Source organism: Vipera berus (genome assembly GCF_964194415.1).
Source record: "Vipera berus genome assembly, chromosome: 6".
In the NCBI taxonomy this organism is placed as follows: Eukaryota; Metazoa; Chordata; class Lepidosauria; order Squamata; family Viperidae; genus Vipera; species Vipera berus.
The window spans coordinates 12,822,377-12,836,781 of NC_138208.1; the positions used below are offsets into that span (position 1 = coordinate 12,822,377).

The following is a 14,405-nucleotide window of genomic DNA, read 5'->3' on the forward strand; positions in this document are numbered from 1 at the left end:
AGATTGGCATTATCCACATGAGAAGCACTATTGATCAGGACTATTAAGAAGCATGGGGAAAAGCTCAATTTGACTGCAATGTAGGGAGAGTTCAGCTCCTGAATTCCTGCATCACATTCCCTAGATCAGGGGTAGGCAACCTTGGCTCTTTTATGACTCATGGACTTCAACTCCCAGAATTCCTGAGCCAGCCACGCTGAGGGGAAAGGGAGAGGTTTCCAAGCTGAGCCATGCTGGCTCAGGAATTCTGGGAGTTGAAGTCCATGAGTCATAAAAGAGCCGAGGTTGCCTACCCCTGCCCTAGATTGTAAAATAGTTTCAAAATAAAAAACTCTGCTGTGTGTTCCTTTAGGATGAGTTGATTGATACAATTATTTGCGAACTGCCTTTCAGAACATTGGTAAATGTTCCTTAGAAGAAAAAGGATTTTTAAAAAAATTTCTGGCACAGTTCCTTATCCTTCAATAGACAGAAATATACAAACCAGCATAAAAGAGTAAAATGTTTTCCCTGTCCATCGTGTCCGACTCTAGGGCAAGGTCTTTATTTTCATTTCTTGGCTGAAAGAGCCAGCATTGTCTGAAGATAATTTGTCTGGTTATGTGACCAGCATGGCTTACATGCCAAAGGTACACGGAACGCTGTTGCCTTCCCGCCAAAATGGTACCTATTAATCTACTCGCATTTGCATGCTTTCAAACTGCAAGGCTGGCAGGAGCTAGGCCAAATAATGGAAGCTCACCCTGTTGTGCGGAGTTTGGGTCTTGAACCCCGGCTGTCAGCTCTCCAACTGACAAGCTCAGTGTCTTTAACCACTGAGCCATTGCGCTCCCTAAGAAGAGGCACTATATCTTCCCCCTAGAGGAGCAATGATGGGGAAAACCTTAAACTCTTTAACTAATAATAATCACTGACAATATCATCACCAATTGCAAAAACAGCTATAATAATAATAATAATAATAATAATAATAATAATAATAATAATAATAATAAGAAGAAGAAGAAGAAGAAGAAGAAGAAGAAGAAGAAGAAGAAGTTGGAAGGGACCTTGGAGGTCATCTAGTCCAACCCCCTGCTAAGGCAGGAAACCCTATACCATTTCAGACAAATGGCTGTCCAGTCTCCTCTTAAAATCTTCCAGTGTTGGAGCATTCACCACTTCTGGAGGCAGGTTGTTCCACTGATTAATTGTTCTAACTGTCAGGAAGTTTCTCCTTAGTTCTAGGTTGCTTCTCTCCTTGACTAGTTTCCATCCATTGCTTCTTGTCCTGCTCTCAGGTGCTCTGGAGAACAGCCTGGCTCCCTCTTCTTTGTGGCAGCCCCTGAGATATTGGATCACTGCTATCATGTCACCCCACACCCTTCTCTTCATTAAACTACACATACCCAATTCCAGCAACCGTTCCCTATATGTTTTAGCCTCCAGTCCCCCAATCATCTTTGTTGCTCTTCTCTGTACTCTTTCTAGAGTCTCGACATCTTTTTTACATCGTGGTGACCAAAACTGGATGCAGTATTCCAGGTGTGGCCTTACCAAGGCATTGTAAAGTGGTATTAGTACTTTACGTGATCTTGATTCTATCCCTCTGTTAATGCAGCCTAGCACCGTGTTGGCTTTTTTGGCAGCTGCAGCACACTGCTGGCTTATATTTAAGTGATTGTCCACTACGACCTAGGCTTTATCTGGGACAACTAACATCCTGTGACAATATCTTTTAACACCATCGAACAAAATCTGCCTATCCTAAGGTTTTGTGAAGGCCTCAGCTGGTGAATAAAAATGTCAAATCCAGTCTAAATATTTGGCTACGTGACCAAATAAATAATATAAAAACCTAAAAAGAAATTTAGTACCCTTTGGGTTTTTCATGCACCATATTTAACAGCTTTCATTCAGCTCTCAGTGGAAAGCTGCATTCTGATAAAATCAGGTTTTACCGCCACGATATAAAAAAAGATGCCAAGACTCTAGAACACGAGTGTCAAACTCGCCGCGTCATGTGACATGTCACGACATATCGTGACTTTTTTTTGCATTGCCAGAGCTGGGGTGGGCGCAGCCTCCGTATGATGCAACCAGCACATGGGCCGGCAGTTTGACAGTCTAGAAAGAGTGCAGAGAAGAATAACAAAGATGATTAGGGGGCTGGAGACATATGAAGAAGGATTGCAGGAATTGGGTGTTTCTAGTTAATGAAAAGAAGGGGTGACATGACAGCAGTGTTCCAATATTTTAGGGGCTGCCACAAAGAAGGGGGGTCAACATTCTCCAAAATACTCGAAGGCAGGAAAAGAAGCAATGGATGAAAACTAATCAAGGAGAGAACCAACCTAGAACTAACATGAAATGTCCTGACAGACCATCAGTGGAATGGCTTGCCTCTAGTTGTAGGTGCTCCAACACTGAAGGTTTTTAAGAAGAAATTGGACAACCATTGGTCTGAAATGGTATAGTTTCCTGCTTGGGCAGGGGGTTTGGCTGGAGGACCTCCAAAGTCCTTTCCAACTCCCCTTATCTGCTACCTGTTAAATATGACTTGAATAAATTATGTGTAACTGAATTGCCACAATTCAGTTCCTAATATTTTGCAGCTTCTGGCTCTCTGGGTGTGAAGCAGTGGCTACCAGGTCTATAAAGGATTTATCCTTGTTAAGTTTGAAACAGGCAACCTTCACAACCCATCTTCAAATTAATGTAAGTTTGTCCAGCTTCAACTATTACAAGGCTGAAACAAAAAGCATATCCCTGAATCTATCTGGCAGCTGGGTTGGAAGAGAGAAAAAGAGGAGGCACGTCCAAGTGTTGCTGCAGGTCAACTAAATCATTCAGGGAGACGTCTCATGTCAGCCAACGATTGTGTAGCCAGGAAAAAAAACCCTGCCATATTTCATGTCTGCGTTAACAGGACGTCCTTGGAAGGATAGAGGTGGTATCAAGGTTAAAAACGGTCAATAAATAACTCCAATAAATAAAACACTTCTTGCCTACTGAAAATTTGTCAGCAAAAAAGCTTTGGGCTGCTACTTTAGTTAAAAGGCTGGGGATAGAGGCCAGACAGAGAGCTATGGGTGAATTCACTTGAAGGATTATGCCCAGGGAAAGTCAGTGCGTATTTTAAAATTATACGATGCGTTTGCACGAAGAAAGTGTAACTTAGCAAACAGTGACCAGGCAATGCTTTGGGAAAGACATGCATCCCTGGACCATTTTATGTGAGCGCATAGTTCAAAAGCTGATAAAAGTTTTTCTAACAGTTGGGAATGATTTCAAACTCTGCATTTCAGTGGTTTCCCAGAAATGTCACCGCCAAAGCAGTAATTTTCCTGGAATCCCTAACCTTCTATTTCCTGATAGATCAATCTCTGCTATAAAGTACATTTTGTTTAGAACCAAGAAATCTTTTCCAATTTTTGAAACCATCGAGCATGGTATCCTGCTGGACCATCTGCAAGAGTTGCAGGCTGGAGGCACCATTCGTGATGATTCTGCTCCTGCCTGAATAGCGTGAAAGTGACGCTTCCTCCTGCAATTTTAACTTCTACAAGGTCGAGGCTTGGAGTGAGGTCTCCTGAGTACATAATGATACTTGACTTTGTATCAACATCATCCCAGGCTGAGACAAACGTGCTGTGAAAATCCTGAACTTATATCTGGTGCTGCGTGGAACTAGAAGGGAGAACTAAGCTTATATTAAACCCTGTAAGATGGAGGCACCAAATATCTAGGAATTCCTGAAGCATTGGGATCAATGTTGGCTCTAGAAAGTCACCATCTAGACTAGAGTGAGCCACCATCTAGCAATTCCTCCGTTTCCTATTAGATTTAGTCCTTGACTTGCAACCGCAATTGGGACTGGAATGTCCCTTGCTAGGTGATGTAGTCATTAAATGAATCACACTGATTTTACTACCTTTTTTGCTATAGTCGTTAAGTGAATCATAGGGTCATTTAAGAAAAACCAGCTTTCCCCATTGACTTTGCTTGTCAGAAGTCCTAGAAGGTTGCAAATGGTGATTAAGTGACCTTGAAAAACTACAACTGTCATAAATACATGCTGGATCGTCAAGCGTCTGGATCCTGATCATGTGGCCATGGGGATGCCACAAGGGTCTTAAGTACAAGGACTGATCATAAGTCATTTTTTTTCAGCCCCATTGTAACTTCAAAACAATTGTTAAATGAATGGGTCATAAATCAAGGATTATCTGTGTGAGAGCTTATAGCCAGAAGATGAGAAGGAGAAATCCTTCTAGGATTGACATGGTGGCGCAGTGGTTAGAATGCAGTATTGCAGGCTAATTCTGCCAACTGCCAACAGTTCGATTCTCACTGGCTCAAGCCTTCCATCCTTCCGAGGTTGGTAAAATGAGGACCCAGATTGTTGGGGGCAATATGCCAACTCTGTAAACTGCTTAGAGTGGGCTGTAAAGCACTGTAAAGCTGTATATAACTCTAAGTGCTATTGCTACGGTAAGAAATGTTGGGATTGCACTTAGAAATACCAGCCTTAAATTCTACCAGTAAGTGGGAGTGGAAGCAAAGGTACGTTTTGATGGGATGCCTGATTTTTAGGTGAGCAGTGAAGGGCCTGGAAGATGGTGATGAATTATTTATTTATTTATTTATTTATTTATTTATTTATTTATTTATTTATTTATTTATTTATTTATTTATTTATTTATTGATGGGATTTATATCCCGCCCTATCTCCCGAAGGACTCAGGGCAGCTAACAACAAAACATATAATAAGTACAGAAATCAAGATAAAAATGAAATTAAAATCATCTGTGCAATAAATTAAAATTAAAATTTAAAAATAAATTAAAAATTCTAAATATAATTAATTAAAATGCCTGTAGGTCCAGGTCAGCCTGGTGGAACAGGAGTGTTTTGAGGCCGCGGCGAAAGGATTGGAGATTTTGGGCTGTCCGAAGCTCAGGGGGGAGCTGATTCCATAGGGCTGGTGCTCTCACAGAGAAGGCCCTCCCCCTGGGGGTCGCCAGCCGACATTGCCTAGCTGACGGTACCCAGAGGAGGCCTTCTCTGTGTGAGCGTACTGGGCGATGGGAATTTGTTCCCGGCAGCAGATGGTCCTGCAAGTATCCCGGGCCTAAGCCATGTAGGGCTTTAAAGGCAAGTACCAGCACCTTAAATCTCACCCGGAGGGCAACTGGTAGCCAATGCAGCTCACGCAGGAGGGGTGTAATATGGGAGTATCGGGGTGCTCCCATCACAACCCGTGCAGCTGCATTCTGCACCAGCTGAAGCCTCCGGGTGGTCTTCAAGGGCAGCCCCATGTAGAGAGCATTACAGTAATCTATACGGGAGGTAACGAGTGCGTGGGTGACTGTACGTAGGGCATCTCGGTCCAAAAAGGGGCGTAATTGGTATATAAGGCGAATCTGTGCAAATGCCCCCCTAGCCACGACTCCAATATGATCTTCAAAACTGAGTCGTGAATCTAGGAGGACGCCCAGATTGCGTGCTTTATCAATGGGAGGTAACATCTCTCCTCCTATAGCCAAAGATGGAACCTCTTAGACTAAATGAGATGACGGTATGTACAGCCACTCAGTCTTGGCCGGGTTGAGTCGAAGCCTGTTTTCTCCCATCCAAATCTGTACCGCTTCCAGGCAACGGGACATCACATCGAGGGCATCACTGGGTTGGAATTAGCAAGCAGACCCAGAGGATCAAAACTTGGAAGTCCTCCAAATAACGTGGCTAATCTACAAAAGGCTTAATAGTGGATGGAAACAGGCAAAGCAAGTTTATAATCTCTGGTTCTGTTTGATGAGGAAATGAATTGTCTGTTCCTTTCCTAACATTTAGATGTTGAATTCCTAGCGTACAGCTTTTGCTCTCTCTTACTCAGAGGTTCCCCTTATCAAGAATTAAGACAAAATTGTCAGGTCTCAGTGGTCTGTCACCAAATTTCTCCCCCTTAACGACTTATGGGGGTCATACTCTGAGCCAGTATAGGAAAACCAAACTACCTGCACAATTGAGCAAAACTCAGATGTTACCTTCCAGCTTCATTAGAATAAATTATTCCTTTTTTTTCCTTTGCACTGTCTTTGGTTGCTAATGGAGCTTTGTCGCTTCAGTTTCAAAGCACTGAAATGAGAATTTGTGGTAAGACAGGGATGGGGATTATTTCTGGCTTTATTCCCACCCCAGATTGGAATTCTGCTGGCTGTTGGGGTAGGATTGCTTTGCAAAACTGAACAGCAAAGAAAGAAGCAAGGAAGTAGAGAGATGGAGAAAAGTATACTCAAATGACAGAAATGGAGCAACAGATCAGAGGTCCTCTACATGTCAATCCCCAACTCTTCCCATAATTTGGGGAGTCCCAATACATTGGGAAGACACCAGGCTGGGGTCTGGGTTGGAGAAGCTCTTTGGGGCTCCAAGCTGTCTCTCCATCTGGTTTCTTGGATGTCAGCACCTTTCCCTTCAACTATGTAGTCTTCAAGTCTCTTGGTGACTTTGAGAGTGACCAAGATTCTTCAGGTACTCATGTACCTATGAGGAGACGGAATCTGCATATTTATCCTGGAGAGAAGAGGACTAAGGGGAACGTGATAGACTTGGATACAAGTTCCTTATTGTCACAACTAGAAAAAATTAGTTAGGCCAGTTATGACAGCTCCCTCACAACCATGGAAAAGGCAGGGCTGTAGAATAACCATAAGTGCAAAATATAAACATACAGTATATTGGTTTAGACTTGCTTCAATATAATAGCTTCTATGTTCTCTTACTCCCATCTCAAGAGACTGCAATTTGGTGAAGGGATGAAAATTCAGGTAAGCACTATCCTTTTTCAGGCCTACTGAGAACAATCATTTTAAAGTCTTCCTGGTAACAGGAAACCATGGCTGGACCATTTAGACTCCAGGTGCCTCTTTCAGTGCTCACTGGTTATGAAAGTAATCCAAAGAAATCTAATTTGGAGCTCAAAAAATTCTTCTCTTCAGGATGTTAAACCCGTATCTGGGTACCTTTCAGATGATTCTGTGGGACCCATATCTTTAATCAAGATTTGTTAAACATTAATTTTTGTTCACAGGTAATCTTATGGGTCACAATACCTCACCTGTGATGTTTTCTCACAAATGTAAAGGAAATTTTAAGTGAAATTGGATATTGAATACAGTATATCAGGGGACTTCAAATTTGGCCCTTTTATGACTTGTGCCTGGCTGAGGAATTCTGGGAGTTGAAGTCCACAAGTCATAAAAGGGCCAAGTCTGAAGACCCCTGCAGTATATTCTTCTTGAAAATGGCAGAAAATGGAGGGGATCTCTGGAATTAGAAAAAGCTAAGGACACCCTTGAACTGAGCTCAGTTGCATGGACACTTATTCTTGGCAATGTGATAGAGATGGTTTGCTATTATCTGCTTTGGGGAATTTTCTGGTCCAACCCCAAGTTGAATTTGGACAGAGATATTAAGAAACTGTGCTGAAATCTAATCCTTCCATTCAGAGCTGTTTGGATGGATGTGGAGCGAGGTAAAGACAAGCATCCAGACTTAAATGATACAACCTCCAGACGCAATTTTAGGCCATCAACAAGAACCAGGTTTATGTTTGTGGAAATGCTTAATTCTGGCTACCTGTTTTCCAACAGGCCTTCTGTTATGAGCCTCACCTGGAATGACTTTCAATTCACTTTCTAATGCTTCAAACAAAGGCATGTTAACTCACTCTCTCCCACACAACTAGCACTGGCATGCCCACCACACCTATACATGAGCACTAAAATTAGCCAGGAAAGCATTTGTACGGGGCTCAGATTGCAATACCGTCACGTGAAATGTAAAAGTTCGATCAGCCAAAGACTCCTGGTTTGCTTTCATTGAACCTAAGACCAGATGGACAGGAAGTGACAAAGGATCAGAAGTTTGCCAAGACCTTGTTCATCTAACACAGACATGTCAAACTCGTGACATCATGTGACATCACACAATGTATCGGAGCTTTTTCCCCCATTGCCGGCAATGGGGTGGGCGCGGTTTCACGGTGAGGCATCTGGCCTGCGGGCCGGCAGTTTGACACCACTGATCTAACACATTTTATTAAAAGTCACAGTCAGAAAGGGCGCTACCAAACTCCTTCTGATGTCAAGCTCCAGTGGCAAAGGGGAAAAAAGTCTTAAATTGTGTAATTTATGTAAATGCAAGTTCTCATTCTTGGTTGGCCTAATTGTAATTTCATCATCTTCCCAGCAAATACTGTAGCCTAACTCTTCATAGGAAGCTGGGCTATGTTTCCCGTAAATGGACAATTCACCATATTAAGGAGGGCTGTAAAAAAAACCTATAAGTGTTATTGGTTTAATGTTAATGAGAATAATTTATGGAGGGATATAAGTTTCCCAAAAGCATTAATATTTAATAATAAGCTATCTATTATTCAGCATCACACGCAACCTTTGTGAGGCCATAACAACCTCATTACAAAATAACTAATATCACTACGGAAGTGTACAATTTTTGGAAGAGCTAAACGGCAATGATATATTGCTCTACTGAGTGATGTGGCATTTTAAATATGAACAGATTTATTATGTTATGACTTATGCTATGGCGAACCTGGACATGATGAAATGAAACATAACTTTACTGTGCAAATGAAACTTCAGCGAAGGACAAATATTCAAAAATGGATGTGGTAATATTTTGTAGAATTGTAAAATAGCCACCTATGTGTTTTGTGATGACAAGATTGAAATCTGTTTGCTTTAAGTACTGAGTGGAGAATAACTTTCACGTTCAGAAATCTAACAATAAAAACCAATAAAGTTTACAGTTTCTTTTATAGCCCTCCAATGTATGATGAAGTCATAGGCTGAGTGGCTTACTCTCTCAAAATTATGGGGAAGGTTTGAAGCTACACCTTTGGGTGTGGTTATTACACAACTGTCATAACATGGAGAGAGGTATCACCTAGTTATGAATGCTGTCAAACAATTTGCTGTCAAAAACAAAGGATAAATGGCACAGGGTAAAGGTTAAGATTTCTTAAACATATATGTTCATCTAGATACAAATTAAGATCTTGCATCATGCAAGTAAGTCCTGATTTAAGAGGTTTACTGAAACAAACACATCTTTGCTGGAAGAAATGGACAATATCTACAATGAAAGAAAGACGTAGGCTATGTGGTTCAACCTCATAAAAAGATTTAACAGTTCTAAATACGCATAGTTTTGTTGCATTCAAATATAACCTAAGGATTTGTAATGTTTATTCAAAATGATGTAACTAGATTTTTTTTTCTTTGATGGTCCTGGGAAAGTGGAATTTCTAGGCTGATATGGTTGGTTCTTCTGTTGTCCAAGGTCTGTTGTCTCTTTCTTTCTTTCTTTCTCTTTCTTTCTCTTTCTTTCTTTCTTTCTTTCTTTCTTTCTTTCTTTCTTTCTTTCTTTCTTTCTTTCTTTCTTTCTTTCTTTCTTTTCTGTCTTTATTATTTTTATAAATAAGTCAAGCTGGTGAACATATCCATCATACCTTCCTTCTCCTATTTTCCCAACAATCCTGTGAGCTAAATTGGGCTGAGAGAGAGAGTGATTGGCTTAAAGTCACCAAGTTGGCATTGGATGGGACTTGAACTCACGATCTTCCACTTTCTAGCCTGGTGCCTTAACCACTAGGTCAAACTGGCTCTCCATTTCTTCACAAAATGGTCGGAAGAAACATTCAAAAGGAGAGCAACTGCAAAAAAATCCTGCAGAACACGAGCAACAGACTGTGAGAAAGTCAATTGAGTGTTGAATAAAATTTCTCAGCCATGATCATTTCAACTCAGCGGAGCTTTTCAATGGATTTTACTTAGCTCTTGAAAGCCTGCTGTGAAGCTGAACCACAAAATACCTTTTAAAAACTTACAGTTTAAAAGTAACATTCCAAAGCAGCATCTCTGAACCTCAACAACCTCAAAAGGTGTTGACTTCGACTCCCAGAATTCCTAGGCAGGATGGCCACGAGCGCTCCGGATTCCTTAAAAGGAATTTCAATTCTTTCAGTCAGAGGATGAAAAGATGTGATTTACCCTTAATCTTGATGAGTCATAAAATCTAATTCATCTTCTTTTAAGAGAGTCTCCTTCAGAATTATTCCCTGATCCTTTATAACTTAGCTTGCAGCCAACAATTTGCAAATCTCATTTTCTGGAGGTAAACTTATGATCTTTGATTAGATCCTAGATTGGCCTGATTTTCGGAGTCCTTTTCAATCTGGCTATATGAGAATTTTAAGTTCTCTGTAGATGCTCTCAGTAATGCTTAATGCAGCCATGAAACTTGTCTAGGTTTTTAAAACAAACGCTACAGGTGGTCCTCAAAATATGACAGGTCACTTAATGAATGTTCAAAGTTATGACAGATGACCCAAAACTATATACAAAATTACAACAGCCACAGTAACCCTGTGGTCATTTGTCCTTATGACCAACCACAGGGATCCTGCAGCACCCCCCCTCCTCCATCCAACCATCCCTGCACCCTGCAGTTGTTGCAACTACTCCAGACCTTCCCATCCCCCATCACACTTATCTTTTCAAGCTCTCTGGACCTATGTTGGGGAAGAAGGGCAGACCACATATCCCTGGCCGGTGCAGCAGTGACCTATATCCGACCTCCATTTTGTCTCACCTGCTTTGTTTTGCTGCCTTAACAGGGTCTGCACAGCACTGCAGAAGTTTCTAAACGCGGCAGGAAATTTCTGCAACAGTGTGCAAACCCTGTTAAGTCTTGATTTAGAGCAGGGGTGTCAAACTGCCAGCCCGCTGGCTGGATGCATCATAATGAAACCGCGCCCACCCTATTGCCGGCAATGGCAAAAAAGCTGCAATACGTCGCAACACGTCGCGTGACATTCTGAGTTTGACAACCCTGATTTAGAGTATACCGGAACTGCCCGTAGGGGTCGCTGCAAACCTATTCTGCGAAGTGGTTGATAGGTAAGCAGTGTTTGCAGAGGTTTGCAGTTGGGCCAACGCAAACACCTTTTGAATCCCAACTCATACATGGCGTGCTGATTGGTTCCAATTTCCTGCTGGGAGGCCCGGGAAGGTAAGGCACATTCAAGCTATTCACTGGAGTGAGCAGGAATTTGGCAATCGTTAGGTGAGACATTTCACCAAATGACAGTTGTGACATGGACCATAATGGGCAGGCTCCATTATGGTCATATCCCAAAGACTACCAGTATTCGAGATTCCATTTTCCCTCACCTAACAATAGCACTTAAGACTTATACTCTGCTTCATAGTGCTTTACAATCCTCTCTAAGCAGTTTACAGAGTCAGCATGTTGCCCCCAACAATCTGGGTCCTCATTTTACTGGCCTTGGCAGAATAGAAATCAGGATTGAACTGCTGACAGTCGGCAGTCTTAGACTGCAATACTACATGCTAACCACTGCGCCACCACAGCTTTTACCTATCTAGCGGGTGATTTTCAGAAGGTGTTGCAGGGAGACTGTAAAGCTGCAAGTTTAAAGTTTTGTGAAGCAATATATAGTGTTCCACATTGTTTTATGTCCTTATTGTGGCAAACATTTATTTATTTAATCCTGCTTTTATTCTTTTCACAAATAATTCAAGGCAGCAACCATACCTAATTTCTCCAAAGCAACAATCCTGTAAGGTAGGATAGGTTAGGAAAAAGTAGCTGGCCCAAAGTCAACCAGCTAGTTTTTATGCCCAAGACAGGACTAGAACTCACAGTCTCCTAGTTTCTGGCCTGCTGCATTAACCATCAGACCAATCATTGTTAACAGATCAGACTCATTGCCCTTTTACAATTCAGATGTATTTAAACACAGCCAATGTCCAATCTTTGCCAGGGATGGTGACGGGTTGTCAATAGCTACAATGGTTAGCATGAGTGGGGGAATATAAAAAAGAAAGGCACAGATATGGTAGGGTGCCGCATAGACATCCTTCAGCCTTACTTCATTTAACCACATTTCACAGAATACTTCCCTGTTGGCTTGTTCGCAGCACAGTCTGTGCCCAAAGTCCCAATTTTCAAACCACAGGGTTTCTGTTCACAGAACATGCTATACCTAGATTAATCAAATCAAGACAAAGCTTGGTGAAATGTACAAACATTGAAAAGAACAACAAGACATTAAAATGTCAAATGCTTTTAAATTTATTTATGATACAAGACCAAGCCTAGTAAAAGGCCAACATGCAATATACTAACTATAAAAAGAAAATTTAAACTTGTGAGAAAATCCTAAATCCATTAAGCAGCTAACAGTTCATAGCATGAAGGAGGAACCAGACAATTCCTAGTAGCTATTGATAAGAATTCTGCAACCTTCTTTGGCTTCTGATGAGTGATCAATGATCATTAGAATTATTAAAAATTGGAAGTATTAAACTGATCCACATTGGGTATACAACGGACGTTCTAATAGTACATGCAAGACAAATTCTACTTCTCATTCTTAAATATTAAAAAGTCAAACACTGAGCGCTAAGTAAACTAGACTGAGAAAATATAATAAGATAAGAAAGAGACAAAGCAGGCTTAGATGTCTTGGTAATACCAAGGGTGTCTGTTGTATGTGTATCGAGATAATGGTCAGGTTCTGACTCTTTTCAACAAGTGCCACGTGCTTATAAAAAGAGTCAAGGTTTTGGCAGCACTGTCATGCTATTTCTTGAGTGTTTTGACCTCCTACCCTGGCAATAAACAAATCTTAATTACAACATGAGGAAAGAAAAGTGGGAGGGGGGGGGGAAAGTACAATTCCTTCAATAAAATTTCTTTCCAGTTCCTATTTTTGCTATCTAGCTACCCCTGCACTTAATAGCGCTGTGCAACACTTTGATCCAGTCTCCAAAAAGGGCTTCAAAGGGCTGCCTTGTTTGTAATTCCTTAAAGTGATCATGTCTCTTCTTGGTCTCTCGCAACAACAAAGCAATTCCGGAAAAAGTGTCACAGGCAGATACTACTTCTGCGCTTCGAAACACTTTGGAGAGATCACAAATGCTGGAACTGTTCACCCTGGCAGTATTTGTTACTGATGATCACCCAGGAGTCTTGCAATGTCCCTCATTCCAAAATTTGAAGCCATTCTCTTACGTGTTTGCTTCCAAAAGGCAGGTACCCACAGAGACCAATGGAATGCAGAAAGGAGTGGACATCCTGGCAGGCATTTTTTAAAAAAAAAAATCATCCCAACCTCCTCCCAAAGGGCAAACTCAGCTGAGGCTTTGGGGGAAGAGGGAAATCAACCAATCAGAAGCCAAAACCACCAAGTTGGTGGCAATTGTTCCTTGCATGGGCTTTGCTGGGAACATTCCTGGGGGGAGGGGGAGGGGGAAGGGGTGAAGAGGAAGGCCAGGCCCTACCTGTTCCAGGTGGCATTGGAGCAGGCCCGCTGTTGCTGAGTCCCCCGCTCGTCCAAGGCAGCTGTCTCTCTCTTGCCCAGATCGCTGAGGCTGGGCGAACTCATGAACTTCAACCTGCGAAGAGTCCTCATGGTCAATGGGTTGTGCGCGGTGGCTAGAGAAACCCCATCCTTTTCACCACACACACATATGCAGCTGAGCCGGGCGCGCCCAATGGGGGCAAGTTCTCCGTCCGCTGTTCAAAAGTGAAACTTAAAAAAAGAAAAAAGAAAAAAAAAAGGAAAACCAACAGGAAAGAAAAAAAACAACAAAACAAATAAAAGAGAACCAGTCTCCACAGAACAGTCCTTGGCCGGCAATTAGACAAAAACCTTTAATCAGAGCAATTCTGACACTGCACAGCCCGATTAGTCATCGCAATAGGCTGGCGCTGCTTTCTTAAGTGGCCCTTCCTGTCCCAGCCAAGGAATCACCGCCGTTTCTCTCTCCTGGGCCTCAAACAGATGGAGATTCATTCAGCCCAAATCTTCCACCTGCCACAGTAAACACTTCTTTCACCGAGTGCGCAGATGACTCCTCCTTCCTCCTCCTCCTTTGGTAACTGGAGACGAAGCTGCCAATAAGAAGTGGGGGGGGGGAGAGCTACCCACAAAATATGACGGATGGAAATTTCACCGCAAAGTTTCACAACCGCTGAAACTTTGCCACCTTGCAACACACAGGGTTTCTATCTCTTCCACTGGGGCAAAGAACAATTCAGCTGCTGCCTGCCTGCCTGAGCTGAGAGGGTGAGCAAGCCTCATCGTATCTCACCTGTTTAAAGAGACAGAGACCTCATTTTGGCAAAGCCATTCAGAAGATGTCCTACGCCGCCGGCACGTGGGCCCTCGCTCCTCCAGGCTTCCTAAACTGGGATGCGGATATACTACAGTAAGGGACGTATCTACGTACAGTATGTCAAGGGACGCACTTGCAAGGCGCAGCGTTTAAGGCACAAAAAGGGTTCACTGCACATAATTATGATC

General features: G+C 42.2%; 1 protein-coding gene across 1 annotated transcript in view; it reads right to left on the reverse strand.

Moving 5' to 3' along the window:
• Window positions 1-13,954, reverse strand: part of PRR5 (proline rich 5) — a 45,703-nt gene extending 31,749 nt beyond the window's left edge. Inside the window, exon 1 of the mRNA XM_081331609.1 lies at window positions 13,381-13,954. Coding sequence (XP_081187735.1) covers window positions 13,381-13,511 — 131 coding nt within the window. The 5' untranslated portion in view covers window positions 13,512-13,954. The remainder of the gene's footprint in view (window positions 1-13,380) is intronic.
• Window positions 13,955-14,405: the final 451 nt, after the last annotated feature.